Source organism: Ailuropoda melanoleuca, chromosome 2 (genome assembly GCF_002007445.2).
Source record: "Ailuropoda melanoleuca isolate Jingjing chromosome 2, ASM200744v2, whole genome shotgun sequence".
Taxonomy (NCBI): domain Eukaryota; kingdom Metazoa; phylum Chordata; class Mammalia; order Carnivora; family Ursidae; genus Ailuropoda; species Ailuropoda melanoleuca.
Window position 1 is genome coordinate 20,086,428 of NC_048219.1, and position 16,918 is coordinate 20,103,345.

Consider the following 16,918-nt stretch of genomic DNA (forward strand, 5'->3'; position numbering starts at 1 on the left):
AAAAATGTGGAAGATACCCAGCCTCACTATCAAAGAAATGCAACTTGAAAAAAGAAATGCAGATAGAAACAAACAACAAAGAGGTACTATTGCTTGACTATCAGATTGGCAATAAGTTATATGTTAATATGGTATGGGGAGCTGGGCGCTCATGTTGTTAGTGGGGATATAAGCTGGTTCTACCTTTTTGGAGGAATATTTACAATATCTGTCAAAAGCCTTAAAACAGGGGCGCCTGGGTGGCACAGCGGTGAGGCGTCTGCCTTCGGCTCACTCAGAGCGTGATCCCGGGCGTTATGGGATCGAGCCCCACGTCAGGCTCCTCTGCTGGGAGCCTGCTTCTTCCTCTCCCACTCCCCCTGCTTGTGTTCCCTCTCTCTCGCTAGCTGTTTCTGTCTCTGTCGAATAAATAAATAAAATTAAAAAAAAAAAAGCCTTAAAACATGCTTTATCCTTGGGGCACCTGGATAACTTAGTGGGTCGCTCAGGTCATGATCCCAGGGTCCTGGGCTCAAGTCCGGCACCCATGGGCTCCTGCTCAGCGGGGAGCCTGCTTCTCCTTCTACTGCTCCCCCCTGCTTGTGCTGTCTCTCTCTCTGTCAAATAAACAAATAAATACAAGCCCCCCCCCAAAACATGCTTTATCCTTGACCCAGTGATACACATTTAGGAATTTATATAAAAGAAACAATCAGACAAATAGTTAAAAATCTATGGGCAGGGACACCTGGGTGGCTCAGTCAGTTAAGCTTCTGCCTTCAGCTCACCGCACGATCCCAGGGTCCTGGGATCGAGTTCTGGATCAGGCTCCCTGCTCAGCGAGGAGCCTGGTTCTCCCTCTGCCTGCTGCTCCCCCTGCCTGAAAGCACTCGCTCTCTAACAAGTAAATAAATAAAATCTATGGGCAAGGATTCATTACAGCATCATTTATAATAGTAAGAAGTTGGAAACAAGCCCAAATACACACACCCATATCCACACCAACACTTCCATGTCTTCAATCTTGCTCAAGTGAATTTGGAGACCATTAGTATCCATATCACCTGGGGACATTCTAGAAACAATCTCAGGTCCCATCCCAGACCCACTGAAACAGAGTTTTTATTCTGATAGTTCCTTGGAGTGTCTGTATGAGTGTTAAGAGAAGCACCAGCGAGAACATACACCAAAATGTTCGCGGTGTTTTCCAGGTACTGATGCTCCGTGTTTTATTTTTTATTTTTTTTTTAAGATTTTATTTATTTATTCGACAGAGATAGAGACAGCCAGAGAGAGAGGGAACACAAGCAGGGGGAGTGGGAGAGGAAGAAGCAGGCTCATAGCAGAAGAGCCTGATGTGGGGCTCGATCCTATAACGCCGGGATCACGCCCTGAGCTGAAGGCAGACGCTTAACCGCTGTGCCACCCAGGTGCCCCTGGTGCTCCCTGTTTTAAATGCATTTGCTAGTTTTTCTACCCCTGACACACACCATTTTCATAAGACTGTGTCAGTTTGTAGGACACACCATGCCGTGGTTGGACATGCCTGGGCACCCTTCTGGCACACCTCATCCAAGACCCAGGAAAGCTCCTCTAAGAAATCCCAGTCTTAGCCCCTTCCTCCTGCACCCCCAACCACACAGCCCCCCATCCAGCTGTGTCATCGGTCCAGTAACCATAGCACTGTGCTGAAATTATTATTCTGGCTTCTTCAGCTGTTCACAAACTAAAATAGGAAAAAAAAAAATACCAAAGAAATTATCCAGGCTGCAGCGCAGAAAGGAAATGCAAATTGACATTATAATTACAGTTTGATTCATCTGTCTCCTCCAGTGGACTGTGAACTTCTTGAAGGCAAGGACCCTGTCTCCCTTGCCTCCCAGCTTCCTCTGGCCCAAAGTAGGGACTCAATAAATGTTTGCTAAGTGGATGAAAGAGAACGTGTTTGCCCAGGCCCTGAGGCAAAATCCGATTTGTCAGGAGGAATTCTGGCTGGGGCTGCCAGAACGCTCCGCCCTCAGAATCTCCTCGGCCACCTCCTCTGAGGCCTTCCTTTTGCTCCCACCCTGAGCACACACCCTCGTCAGCTCCTAGAGACTTCTCAGCCCCCAGCCCCCTCGACTGAGGAAGGACGTCACCCACCGCGGCAGACCCCACCCTGTCCCTGAGGAGCCACCCACCGCGGCAGACCCCACCCTGTCCCTGAGGAGCCACCCACCGCTGGCAGACCCCACCCTGTCCCTGAGGAGGCGTTTCTTCCCTTCCCCCACACCAGTGCGGGAATGGCTCAAATGGAGATTTACCAAGCAACAGTATATATTTTTAAAGATTTATTTATTTATTTTAGAGAGAGGGAGAGCTCGAGCAGGGGGAGGGCAGAGGGAGGGGGAGAGACCCTCAAGCAGACTCTTCGCTGAGCGTGGAGCCCGACTGCGGGGCTCTGTCTCAAGACCCTGAGATCATGACCTAAACCAAATGAAGAGACGCTTAACCGACGGAGCCAGCCAGGGCCCAACAGTTTGTTTGTTTGTTTGTTTTTATTTAAAGATTTTATTTATTGGGGGGGGGGAGAGGGCTCCCACATGAGAGCAGGGAGGGGCAGAGGGATGAGCAGACGCCCTGCTGAGCAGGAAGCCCCATGCGGTGTAACCAGCTCGAATCCCAGGATCCCCGGGTCATGACCTGAGCCGAAGGCAGACGCTTAACCGACTGAGCCACCCAGGTGCCCCAAGTATTTTTTTAAATAAATAAATAAGGGTCACCTAGGACCTGGACTGGGCTTTGACCTGCAGAGAGGTCAAACTGGGGTGCCCCTCAATCACCTTGTGGCCCAAACCCCTTCACAGGCATGGCCTTCTCCGGCCTCATCTGAGGGTAGTCTCTGCAGCGACTCCTATCTGAGTTTCCGTGTGGTTCTGAAGACTTAAATCCAGCAAAGACGGTGCACGCTTACTACGTGCTGTAGCCATACTTGCTAATCGCTTAAATTGACAAGCGCTCTACCTCCATTGTTAAAATTTCTATTTTTGTTTATTTTGTACAGTAGGCTCCATGCCCAACATGGGGCTTGAACTCACAACCCCGAGATCAAGCACCATCCGCGCTCCACCCACTGAGCCAGCCAGCCACGCCGTGTGCTGCTAAAATTTAATCCCAACAGCCCTGTATAGTTGGTTGTATATTATCTCCTTTTGCAGCTGGAGACTAAGATTCACAGAGGTCACCCTAAGTCAGGAAGGGAGCAGAACCTAGATATAAACCTAGATCTGTGTGACTCCCGAGCCTGAACGTGTAACTACTATACAAATTGCAATCCGTATTCCTTCCACAACTAATATTCCAGGAGTGTTACCTGAGCCAGGCTTTGTACAGAGTAATGGGATTCAGCGGTGGAAAACAAAACCCTCCCCTTAGAGGCTTAGTCTGGAAGAAGCAGACATCGATCCCAGAATCTTACGTACACACGTAATTACAAACTCTCCCAGATGCTCTGCTCCTAGATGCTCTGTGGGCAAAGCATCAAATGCACTGAAAGCAGCACGGGACTGGCGTGGGACTCAGAAAGGGTTCTGTGATAAGTGATCTTCAGCAAAGGCCCTGGGGTGGGAGGGAACACAGCTCCTGGAAGGAGTGCTTTAGAAAAACAGGACAAAGGCCAGCATGAAGCCCAGAGAACCCCAGAGTGGTGCAGGGTTGGGGGGAGTGGGTAGGGGCTAAATCACTCAGGGCCTGGTCGGCCAAGGCAAGGGACTTGGGAAGATTTAAACGTTTTCAATAGAGTGGTGAATTCAGACTTGCTTTCTGGAAAGATCACTTTGGCTGCCATTTGGAGAACAGAAGGGGCAATGGTTATAGCGGTCCAAGTAAACGCTGATATGGCTTGACGTGGGATGGTAGTGAGAAGCAAGGGAAGAAGAAGGGGGATGTGGGATATAGTTTTGAAAGTAAGGTCGGTAGGATTGAATGTGGGCTATAAGAGAAGAATCGAGAGTGCCCGGACACCTGGATGAATACGGTGCCTTTTCTGAGTCGGAGAACACTGAGGGAGGAGTGGGCTGAGGGGAGAACCAAGAGTTTGCTTTTGTTGAGTTTGAGATGCCTGTAATAGTCCCGGTGGACAATTAGAGTTGTCTTCATCTTTGGGCCCCTAGAATCAGCACAAAATTGGTGCTTATTTAAAAAATCTGTAAATAAAAGTACGCACAAATGGGTGGAATTTGAGTCACACCTTGAAGAATGGATGGGATTTGGCCTTGAGATGAAGCCTTGTTGGTGCCTGAGACCAAAACAAAACAAAACAAAACCCAAATAGAACAGTTGGTGGAAGCAAAGAATAAAGGGCTCAATGCAAGTGGCCCCTAGGGCGCCCGTTGTTGCCGCTTACCAAGGCTCTTTGTGCCTTTGCCTCTAACACTCAGCCATGCTCTGCAGAGCAGGAAAATAAGCCAGGCTAGGAAGAAAAATTACGTTTTTATTAAACGGAATCCAGAGTGTATTTCTGGGCATGTATGTGTCTGCCTCGAAGCATTTTTATGTTTGTATTTTTACATTTCATAGGCTAAAAGGCCCCAGTCTTCCAACTTGCCCTTGTCTGCAAGGCCGAATTCTCTTTTTATTTGCAGGGACTGACCGGGCCGCGGAGCCTCAAGTCCTGCCCCCAACGAACCGGGCCGAGCAGGTCTGGCCGAATCTACGCGTCCCCCCTGTTGCTTACTGGAGCGGGAGCTCGGCTTCTTTTCTGAGCCCCAAGTGTCAGACCCTTTGCCCAGAGCCTCCAAAGCTCCAGAGAGAAATAGTTAAGTTTAGTAGCTAGTGCCCACAGGCAAAGGTTGGAATAAGACTGACCCAGAGGTGAAGACCAAAGCATCATTAGCATACAAACAGCCCTTCCTGATTGTTTACTCATTCAGTTCATCACTCAATCCTTTATTCAACAAATACCCTTCAGTCCAGGGTTGAAGTTACTGAAACTCCCGGCATCCTAATTCCCTCGGCTATAAAATGGGGACAGTCATAATGCCTTCTTCCAAAGCTCAGTAGGAGGATGAAGTTCATTCACTCAATGAATATTTAGCAGAAAGGGGTGGGGCTGTCCTAAGGGCTCAGGATAGTGGTAAGCAAAACACAGATCCCCACCTTCACGGAGCAGACATTCTAATGGGGAGAGTTGATAGAAAAAGAAATAAAGCATATAGTGGTGGTCAGGGAAGGCTTCACTGAGGAGGTGATAGGTCAGCAAGGCTCTGAAGGAGGTGAAGGAGGAGGCCATTAACACCTGAGAGAGAGAGAGCAGTTAGACAGGAATGGGGGCAGGGGAAAGTTGAAGGCTGTCAAAGGACTTGGCAACCGGCTATCATTTGATGTTTTTAGGAGAAGCAGCCACATGATCTGGCTTCTAGTATTAAAGAATCACTCTGTAGGCTGTGCTGGGGAGACCGTAAAGGGCAGGGACAGAAGCAGGGAGAAGCATCCTACCAGGCTACGGATGATGGTGGCTTGGCCCAGGCTGGCAGCAGAGAAGCGGAGGGAAGTGCTGGATTTGGATGTATTCTGCAGGCAGAGCAGAACTATATACATGTTAATGTCAATGCACCAAAAGCACAATTCGTTAAAAAAATTTTTTTCGATGAAATTAGACTTTGTCAAAATTAAAAACATCTGTGCTTCAAAAGACACTATTAAAATGAAAAGACAAGCCACAGAATGAGGGAAAATATTTACAAAGTATCTGATAAAGGACTTGTATCCAGAATATATAAAGAACTCTTACAACTCCATATTAAGACAATTCAATTAAAAAATGGACAAAAGATTTAAATGGATATTTCACCAGAGAAGATGTATGAATGGCTAATAAGCATATGAAAAGATGTTCAACATCATTAATCATTAGAGAAATGCAAATTAAATCCCTAATGAGATAGCACTTCACACTCATTAGAATGGCTATAATCAGAAAGACAGACAATAACAAATGTTGACAAGGATGTGGAGAAATGGGGACCCTTGTCTACTGTTAATGGAAACGTGAAATGGTACAACTATTTTGGAAAACGGTTTGGTGGTTTCTTAATAGATAAACAAAAATTTACTTTGCGACCAGAAATTCCACCCTTAATTACCTACCCAAGAGAAATGAAAACACATGTTCAACACAAAGATTTGCACATAAATGTTTATAGAAGCTCTATTCCTAATAGCCAAAAAGTGGAAACAGCCCAAAAGTCAATCAATACCATCAATACCGTAACCTAACTCAGAGGGTTCGCTCCTTGGAGTGCATCAGACTGAACACAGCCCAAGAAAATGTTGAAAGCAAAGAACTTATTACTTGTTACAAGTAAGGAAATGGGGAGACAGTTCCCCATGGACTGGCAGAGGACTTTTATTCCGTTTAATAGGGGGCGGGGTCAGGGAGTATGCACAAGCATTTTCCATTCAATTGTGCATTCCCAACATGGCAACACGCTGCTGCACCTATCTTATGTTCAAAAAATGGAGGAAAACAGGGATGCCTGGGTGGCTCAGACAGTTAAGCGTCTGTCTTCGGCTCAGGTCATGATCTCAGAGTCCTGGGATTGAGCCCCTCATTGGGCTCCCTGCTCAGCAGGGAGCCTGCTTCTTCCTCTGCCTGCCATTCCCCCTGCTTGTGCTCTCTCTCTCTGTCAGACAAATAAATGAAATCTTTTTTAAAAAATGAAGGAAAACAAAATTTTTAAAAAAATGGCAGAAAATTTCAAACAAAGAACAGCCTGGTATTATAATGAGCTAAAAGTAACCTCAGGACAAGGGGGGAGTGGGGGAGGGGGCTTCTGTGTAGGTCCGAAGCCCCAACCCTTCTCAAACTGGCTCATGTAAGGCAAGACATACCTAGCAAGGGGTTATCAGGTAAAAAACCGAGTTGGGTGTCTCCTTGGGTGGAACTGTTGGTTCTGTAAAACAAAACACGTTCCTTCCCTGCTTTTGTTCCTTCCCCTCTTCCTTTCTGCTGAGTAACTTCCCATGGCATCCAAGCTAATAATGGTACAACAGGAGGGCACCTGACTGGTAGAGCGCGGGTCTCTTGTTCTTGGGTTCTGAGCTCAAGCCACAGGTTGGGTGTAGAGATTACTTAAAAATAAAATCCTAAGGAAAAAAAAAGCCAGTGACAAAGACTACATATTGTATGGTTCTATTTACACGGTTCTATTTACATGTCTAGAGAATGAAGATCTATACAGGCAGGAAGTAGATGAATGGTTGCCCAGGGCTGGTAGTAAGGACAGTGATTTTAACTGGGCACCAAGGTCTTACTGAGATGATGGAAATGTACTAAAACTAGGTCGGTGATGGTGGCACAACTTGGTAAATTTATTAAAAATCATTAAATTATACCCTTAAAATGGGCAGATTTTATGTATGTAAATTATACCTCATTCTTTTTGTTTTTATAAAAAGAGAGATGTCAATAATAGTGTAAATTCATGTGTATGTAAAACACTTAACATAGTGTCTGGAACATAATAAGCACTCAATAAATGTAGTTAACTTTTAGGGGCCCCTGGGCGGCACAGTTAAGCATCCAGCTCTTGGTTTTCGGCTCAGGTCCTGATCTCAGGGTCATGAGACTGAGCCCTCGTGGGGCTCCGTGCTCCATGCTCAGTGTGAGGTCTGCTTAGGTTTTTTTCTCCCTCTCCCTCTGCCCCTCCCCTCTGCATGTGTGCACACTCTCTCCAATAACTAAATAAATCTTAAGTAAATGTAGTTAACTTTTTTTTCTTCTAAAATAGATTCTACACCCAATGTGGGGCTTGAACTCACAACCCCCGAGATCAAGAGTTGCGTACTCTACCAACTGAACCAGTCAGGTACCCCTGTATTTAACTTTTTAAGCTAATAATATTACCATGATTATTACTGATGTAATGCTTACCGTGTGTTAGGCACTGTGCTGGATACTGGATAAAGTGAAGCCCTAGGAAAGAATCAGTGAGCCAGAAGCATAGCAGGAACTTTATGCCCTAAAGACAGACTTTAATGTTCAGATCCTACTCCCATTGCTAGCAAGTCACCCTAAAAGTTGTTCATCCCTGTTTTTTGCCTCTGTAGCAAGCACAACTTTTGTGACGTTATTTTTTATGTGAACACCTGCTTCACATCTGTCTCCCTTACTGGATTATAAACACCATGAGGGCAGGGAAAGGTCTGTTCCTCTCATTACTGGCAGGTGGGCACCCTCTAGAAGATTTTAAGTTTATTGAAAAAAAAATTTTTTTAAAATAATCTCTACACACAGCATGGGGCTCGACCTCAATACCCTGATCTCAAGAGTCAGATGCTCCACCGAGCCAGCCAGGTGCCCCACTTCAGGAGACTTTTTGCTGGGTCTGCTAGGAGGAGTCCCTTTCCTCCTTATCCCGATGAATGAGGATGGGATGTGTGGAGCTTCAGCAGCCCCCTTACAACCATGAGGTGCACACCTCTGAGGACCAAAGCCAGGTTGTGAAGTATAGACAAAGGTAGAAGCAGCCTGTCTCTTTGGTGACTTTGTTGAGCATTGAGCCAATGCCAATAAATACCTCCCTTCAGACTTATTACACATGAGGGGGAAAAAAAGCCACCTGTATTTATTTAAGCCACTGTTGCTAAGGTTTTCTATTTCTGGTAATGGAACACATTCCTAAATGATAGTATCAATAAGACTGAAGTGAGGCTCTTGAGAGATTTTGTCTAGTGGAGGAAGATGGACATGTAAACAAATCCAGGCACTTGTGGAACACTTGTTTGTGGAACTCTGTACAGGGTGAGGTAATGGACTGCCTCAAGGACTCCCTTGTTACACGCCGGTCTCTGGCTCAGGCAATTGGGTGGACGGCTGCCCCATGAACTGAGATGGAAAACCTGAAAAGTGGAGCTCGTGTGTGGGGCACATACATTCATTCTTTACTGGGCATGTGAGTTTTAGGTGCCCGTGGGAATCCAGGGGGAGGGATCCAGAGATAGGAGGATGTTTGGATCTGAACATGGGAGAAGACTGTGCTGGAGTACAGGATGGGTGTCACCAGTGGGCACATGAGTGAAGCCTGAGAGTTTAAGTGTTTTGAGGTCTTGTTTCGGGCTTTCTGTGAAGTGCTTTTGTATTATCACCACCACCACCATCCTCCACTCCACAGCTAACATTTACGGAGCACTTAATGCACGCCAATTCTAAGTACTTTACCTGCATTATCTCATTCAGCTCTCACAACCAAGAAAGGGAAGTACAGTTCCAATTTTAGTTATAATTGAGGATTAGAGAAGTTAAGTAACTTGCCCCAGGTCATACTGCTAGTGACTTGTGAAATCAGAAACACCTAAGGAGAGTTTGTAGGATGAGAGAAGAGGGCAAAAGACAGAGCACCATGAGGACATCGACATATTTTCAGTTCTTTAAATTAAAAATTTTGGGACACCCGGGTCACTCAGTTGGTTAAGCGTCTGCCTTCGGCTCAGGTCATGATCCCAGCGTCCTCCTCGGTTTGAGCTCCACATCAGGCTTCCTGCTCAGCAGGGAGTATGCTTCTCAACCTCTGCCCCTCCCCCTACTTGTGCTCACTCACTCTCTTTCTCTCGATCTGTGCCCTCTCTCTCTCAAATAAATAAAATCTTAAAAAAATTAGTTTCGTAATTTAAAAAATTAACATATTATGGGGCACCTGGGTGGCTCAGTTGGTTACACACCTGATTCCTGTTTCAGCTCCGGTCATGATCTCAGGGTTGTGGGATCAAGCCCTGAATTGGGCTCTGTGTTCAGTGTGAAGTCTACTTGGGACTCTCACTCCCTCTCCAAATGCCCCTACCCCCTAAAATAAATAAATTAATCTTTTAAAAAATTAAGGTATCATATACATTGAATGTTATAGACAACTTGTAAGTGTACAGTTCAATGAAAATTTAAAATGTGAACACACCAGTGTAATAACCACCAACCAGATCAAGAAACAGAACATTCCTAAACCAAACAAGCAAAACCAAAAAAACCCCCCCAGCTTCCCCCCCAAAAAAACCCATTTCTAACACCCTAACATGCCAGAAGCTTTTATTTTCCTCCGGAAGCATTCTTTATGCTAATCCCCATCATTCCCTGTCCCCCACCCAAAGGTAACCCCACCTTTGGCTTTTACCATGATTAGTTTTGCTATGAATATCAACATTTAAGAGGGGGGACAGGAAAGATGAGCTTAAAAAGGTGACTAAGGTAAACTGGTCAGGGAAATGGGAAGATGTCAAGAGAGCCTGACCTAGGCTTCAACTATCAGGTGCACACACGAATTGGAAGCTGGTGATACAAAGTAGCGGTGATCTTGGAAAATCCTCTTTGGCAGCAGCCGGAAATGTAGCGAGATGAAATTCGCAGAGCAGGCGGTAGTGACCTCAGTACTAGCAACTGTATCTATGCCCAGGTCAGTGGAGCTCGGAAGGCAGGCTGGAGCGTCTCGTTTGGTGGCAGCAGCAAGGAGAGCAGTAGATGAGTCCTTTTGCATGATTTGGGGTGGTTTTCCTCATTATGTATCCTCCAAGTTGGATTCTTCAGGCTCTTAACAGTTTTTTGAGCTACGCAATATAATCTATTAGCTAATCTATATCTTAGTAGGTCAAGAGAGAACAACTTTGTAATTGTTGTGAAAGACTATTGGTTGCCTACCCAATGATCAATGATCATTCTCTTGTCTCTTCTGAGACAGAACTCCTTTACTGTTTTTGTTTGCTTGTTTTGTGTGTTTGCATTTATTTATTTAATTATTTTAGGGTGCATGTGACCAGCCCTAGGGGGATAAATCCCGATTGATCTACCTCCATGCCATTCTAGGTAATATCATCCTTTTGCCAACATGTATTACTCCTTTCTGCAACAACCCCTCGAGGCAGGTATTGTCTTTTCCATTTTACTGACGGGAAAACCCAGGCTCAGATGACGGATTTTGACTCATCTATGGGTAATTTCGGACATTTTAAAAAATGATTCTGGTGGTGAGTATTCCACTTTTCTATTGGACCTATCGGAGCGTCCTGTAGGCTTCCTCGCCCATCCTCCGTGATAATCTGGGAGCTCCTTCGGGAGACTCAGTGCCCCTTTGGAACAGTTCCTAATGACTTCTAGGTACCCCCTCAACTCTCCAGAAGTACGTCTAATGACTCCCAGGATCTTCTCCCCCGCCCCAAGAGCTGCTCCTAATGACCCCCAAATCCCCGCTCATTGAAGAACTGCTTTTTAATGACCCTAAGGACATCCCCCTCAGAGCTCTTTCCCCTCCAGGAACTGCTCCTTTCCGGAAATGTCTCATTTTGCCGGCGAATGAGAGGTTTCCCCTGATAGGGGACTTTCAGTTTTCAAAACCAAGGCAATCTCGGGCAAAACGGGACAAGCTGCTCACCTTATCAGAAACTGCTTGATCTCGGAAGCTGCCCCTAAGGGCTCCCGGCGCACTTGCACCTTTGGCAAGGGTCCTACTTACTCTACAAAGACTCTGTCCCACCCTTTCATTAGTAACAGCCTACAATAATCTCGCTGTCCCTACCCTTGCGGATCGTCCCATTTCTAGGCACTCGCCTCTTTCAATCCGGTTTAGCGACGGGCGACCAGAAGCCCGCTTATGATTGGCCAGCCCCGCGATTCAGCCAAGATGCTCAGTGGCCGCAGTCCCGAGCGGTACGGCGTTTCCTCCTGGCAACAGCCCGACCCCGCACTCATAGGCTGAGCCAATTGATACTCCCCGACTTTTCGGCGACTGCAGCGCGTGCTCATTGGCTGTTTGAGGAGAGAGACCGGCCGTCAGGTTGGTGGACGGTGTGCGGCTGCGCAGGGGCCGACTTTCTAGAGGAGGCGGAGCTTCGTCCTTCACCGGCTGGTAAAGAGGTAGGTACGGCTAGTGGCGACAGCAGAAGCCAGGCCTTTGCCCTGCCGGGGCAGCGGGCTTTAGGTAAGAACCGTACAGTTTTGGAATCCTTTAGGTTTGTTGCTGCTGTAACCGTGACCGTGAGCTCCGGTGGGGGAGGGGCGGGGGGCTTGCCGTCAGCGGTGAGCGATCGGCAAGGCTCTTGGCCAATGGGAACAGGAGCTTCTAAAATGGGTCCTGAGATTGGTCCTTTCTAATCTCTCATGGCCAATGCCCGTCGGGAAGGGAGGCGGGTGTACTGGGCCTTATTTTCTTCTTCCTGCGGCCGGGCCTCACTCGCCTAGGCGGTGGGGCCGGGAGGGGCTAGCCGTCTCTGCGGTGAGGTTCGGGGAACTTGGGAGCGGGGGGCTACCTTGGGAGTGGTACCCGCGGGGGCAGCTGCGAGGGGAGGGGGCGGGAGTTAGAGGTGGCTGTTAGCAGCAGCGACCTTTATTGAGTTACTGAGTACCGGGCCTAGTGCTTAGCGTTTCGCTTGCATCATCTGAATTAATCACAGCAACCCTGCTGGGCCAGGAGGTTGGGATCCCCATTTTACAGGTGGGGAAACTGAGACTCGAGCAACTCACACGGCCAAGGTCACACAGCTAATAAATTGCAGTGACCGGATCTGAATTCAGAGTTGTTTTGATTCCGGAGCCGGTGCTCTTAAACCACTAGGCTTTGTTGCTGAAAGAGGGAAACGAAGGAGTCGGGGAACAGGAGCTTTCCCCAGGGAATAGGTTGGGGGAAGGGAATCCTGGGGTTGAAGAAAGGCAATGAGCAACTGAAGTGGGGGCGAGGAAATCAGTTATTCAACAGTTACCGAGTGTCTGCTCTGTGTTGTGCATTGTTCTAGGTTCTAGGCGTACAAAGATGACTAAGTCCAGAGGCAGATGAAGCCCCGTTAGTGGCTTCCAAGGCCTGGTTGATGGGGCCTAACACCGTGTTCACGTGATTTTATGTTTTTGTAAAAATGACTGAATTAAGGTATTTTGTATTTTTTAAAAAGAGGGTCTTCAAAATTGATTAGACTTGAGGTCCCGCCACACTTGGATCTGCCCTTGCCGAGGGCTCAGGCTAGGTGGAAATTACGATGTAGGCAGCATAGGGTAATGGAAGAAGCACTGGGAGTGCGTTGCAGGACTTGGAGAGATGTCCTGCTGTGTAAAACGAGGATAACCGTGTACCTCATGTGTAAAGTTTTGGTGAGGTGCATGAAAAGCTCCTGGCCAAGAACACACTTCTTTTTTTGGTGAAATGAAAGCTTGAGAGATGTGGGTAGGGAGGCTCGTCTTCTGTCCTACCTTAGACAGTTCTGTGCCGTGCTGTCTTCCTAGTCTGTTAGTAGGTTGCTGGTAGGTTGGAGGCAGTTGCTTCCCTTTTGAGCTCTTCAGCTCTCAAGGGAACTCTTGGAGCTGAACTGCCATGGCTTTGGGACCCAGATTTGGGGAGTTGAGGAGGGAAGTGTTTTTGCTTCTAAAGTGGCTCCTTTTAGCTGGTGTGCTTGGTTCTTACTCAGTTGGAATAGTCTACGTTGTTATCAGGCAATGGGGATGCACCCACTTAGTTGCAGGCCTCATCTAGAAGCACAGTATTTCACCTTTTCCAATCAGTTTGAAGTTTGCCCTGTATTGCCAGTTTATTGCCCATTTAAATTTTGTCCTTTGAATTCTGCGTGTCGTGCAGTTGATCTAGTCTCTGGCTTGACCTCCTGTAATACTGCTGAAATGACATTTTGGTTTAGGTAGAACAGTTTCATTTTAGGGTTTGAAATACTAGTATCAGAGTACTTTTTAACTCTTAAACTTCGTAATCTTGTAGCCAAGTAACTTTCCTTAGGAATCTAGAATTCTGTTTTAAAGTTGTGCCCTAAAGGGGAGCCCATAGGATGTTTTTTAAATCTGGTTGTAATACATTGTTTAATATACCCTGCAGCAATCACCAAAAGTAAATAAGGGAGGAACTCGAAAAGTTAGCAGTAAAGTAAAGGCAGGGCAGCTATCTAGTAACAGATTTTAGCGGAAACATTGTCTCCATTTAAGTGAGATTTGATTCTATACAAATTTGATACATTGGATTCTTTTAAACAGAGCCTTTTTCTTTCTGTGTTTTTGTTCTCTTCAATAACCTACCTAGAGACAGATTCCAGCTGTGAGGTCTTCGGGATTTCTATATCTTTTACTGTTTCAGCACTGACATTCGCAGCATTTTTTTTCTTTTTCAAGTTTTATTTAAATTACAGTCAGTTAACATACAATGTAATGTTAGTTTCAGGTGTAGAATTTAGTGATTCATCACTTGTTTACAACACCCAGTGTTCATCACAAGTGCCCTGCCTCCTTAATATTCATCACTCATTTACCCATCCCCCCTGACATTCCCATCATTTAATTCTAATTACATTTTATGTTCTTAATGTATTTCTTCAGATTCCTGTCTGACCAAAGTGACCTCAAAAAGGAGGGAAGATGGCTTCTGAATCTGAAACTCTGAATCCCAGTGCTCGGATAATGACCTTTTACCCAACCATGGAGGAGTTCCGAAACTTCAGTCGATACATGGCCTACATTGAATCCCAAGGAGCTCATCGCGCTGGGCTGGCCAAGGTGAGGGTGGGTGGGGTGGTTCTACATGGCTTTTGTGACAGGGCAGCAGGAATTTTTCCTAAATGGGGAATGAAAGTCAGGCTGTTGTTGAGTATATACTGCCCTATTTGCAAGTTAGTTCCTTTCGTTAACATCCAAAGAAACATCTTAAGTAGGAGGAGAGCTGTTTGAAGTCTTTAAAGGGAGGTAAAGAGCCAGTGTCCCAGTCCGCTAGCTGTGCTGCTTCCAGCCTCATGGTGGAGATGGGTGCCTTAGTGTTTTTACCTGTCACCGCGGGCCTCTACCTTCCGCCTTCTCTTGTTCTCATTTCGGTCTCATCCAGCACCCCGAGAGCAAGTGGGCTCTTCATGTGCACTTTCTGTTAGAGAATCAACTCTTTAGCCTCCTGTCTTGGTGTCCAGATAAGATACTGAGCTGAGAGTGAGTATTACTTACCTTTGGTCATTGCAACGAGGCAGCTAGATGGTGGCTGAGCTGGATCGGGGTTAGCACAACAGTGTGACTTGCTATATTTGGGTGAGCGTGGTTAAATCAGTCTCTTTATAGTAAAATCGACTGGTTGGATAGCAGCTTACCCACATCTGGACTGTGATCAGCTTGCCAGGATTCTGATCTCTTTGTTTCTTGTGTTCCCTACAGGTCGTTCCTCCAAAGGAGTGGAAGCCACGAGCATCCTATGATGATATTGATGATCTGGTCATTCCTGCCCCCATCCAGCAGCTGGTGACTGGGCAGTCTGGCCTCTTCACTCAGTACAACATACAGAAGAAAGCCATGACTGTTCGCGAGTTCCGCAAGATAGCCAATAGTGATAAGTGAGTGAAAACCTGTCCATTCCCACCCACCGTAGTGTCTAGGAGCTAACGTCTCATCCTCATACCTGTCTCCTAACACTGCTGCTGTGCCATTGCAGGATGCTTTCCTCAGCCCTAGCTGTCTCCCCTTCTGCTCTTTTTATGGAAGCATCCTTACGACTCTCAGTACTATGTCTAACACAGTCTAAACACATCCATATTCTTACCTAAGTAATCCCATTGTTCTTCCTTCAGAAGCAGAATCATTCTCTGACCTTGGTAAGTTGCAGAGTTGCAAAGGAGGTTGGGAGTTGGTTCAAAAGGAGTTTTTGCCAGATGTGTTGATGACACCTGCTTACCGAAAAGTGGCCCTAGTAGTTTCTTCTCTTCCTTCTGGGTCCTTCTGTCTTTTATCATGCTCAAACTCCTCACTACCCATCCAGCTGCTGTCTCCTTTCCATTTTGACATAACAAAGTACGAATAAACGCCATGCTGGTTGTTTTCTTTGCCTCCGTTCTTCATCTGTACATTCTTATCTGTTAGACACGTCTTTGTGTAGCCCCCTGTTTTCCATGGTTTCTTCTCTGTTGTTTTTCATATTTAGCTTTTACTGGACCTCAGATTTACAGAGAATGATTTGTGGTTCCCTCTTGAGCTCTTGACTGCTCCTTCTTCTTCTTCTTTTTTTTTTTTTTAAAGATTTTATTTATTTATTCGACAGAGATAGAGACAGCCAGTGAGAGAGGGAACACAAGCAGGGGGAGTGGGAGAGGAAGAAGCAGGCTCACAGCAGAGGAGCCCGACGTGGGGCTCGATCCCAGAACGCCGGGATCACGCCCTGAGCTGAAGGCAGACACTTAACTGCTGTGCCACCCAGGCGCCCCTTGACTGCTCCTTCTTAATCCTCTTTCTTGGACCTTCTCCCTTCCCATGTTACTCCTTAATTTTGAGTGTCCACAAGGGATTCCTTCCTTTTCTCTTGCTTTTTCTCCTATGTCTTTTTGATCTGTACGTGTCTTGATTTCAGCCAGTCAGATGTATTAGGTTGTGTCTTTGCTGCGGACGAGTCCAGCACTGGATGTGTGGCTTGCCGGTCTTAACATCTGGGGGCACCACTCGTGGCTTTATGATTGCTCTTTCTCACAGCAGATCTTGTTGTGTGCTTTGCCACCTTTTCCTTTGACTTACCACAATTCAAAATGTGATTTTCTAGTCTTATTGATAGCTTAACTCTTAAAACATCTGTATTGCTGATCAACCTGCTGTCTAAAGAGCAACTTTGTGTAAGAGCATGTTGAAGAAGTGTGACATGCTCTGCAGATGAGAGGCTGTGCCATCCTTTATGTCTGCTTTTTAGCTATGCGCTGGGGCCAGGCTCGCCTGCCTCCTGGCTCACATGGGGCTCCGCCAGAGTCTCCTGTGTCTGGTTTCTCCTCTCAACATATGGGAGGCCCTTTCTTTCAGAATACCTCTTTTTCAAGTAGCCAGTCCTGTGCCTTTCCCCTTCATCTGAAATGCAACAAAATCTTACCCTTGATTTCTATGTGCGTGGTCAGCCAACTTTAAGAAAACCCAGCAGTTGGTAAAAATCTAAATTTAGAAAGCAGATCAGTTGGAGGTGGCAGAGTTACTTATATTTCAAAG

At 46.4% G+C, this 16,918-nt stretch overlaps 1 protein-coding gene across 5 annotated transcripts in view; it reads left to right on the plus strand.

The window, feature by feature from the left end:
- The first annotated feature begins 11,723 nt into the window (after window positions 1-11,723).
- The window catches only part of KDM4A (lysine demethylase 4A), a 44,318-nt gene continuing 39,123 nt past the window's right edge, over window positions 11,724-16,918 (plus strand). For 2 of the 5 annotated variants that reach the window (XM_034650859.1, XM_011232751.3), the window contains exons 1-3: window positions 12,108-12,212; window positions 14,303-14,479; window positions 15,119-15,294. In XM_034650859.1, coding sequence (XP_034506750.1) covers window positions 14,342-14,479; window positions 15,119-15,294 — 314 coding nt within the window. In that variant the 5' untranslated portion in view covers window positions 12,108-12,212; window positions 14,303-14,341. Of the gene's footprint in view, window positions 11,919-12,107; window positions 12,213-14,302; window positions 14,480-15,118; window positions 15,295-16,918 lie in introns of those variants that run through there. The other 3 variants (XM_011232752.3, XM_002925556.4, XM_034650852.1) reach the window with 3 other exon arrangements.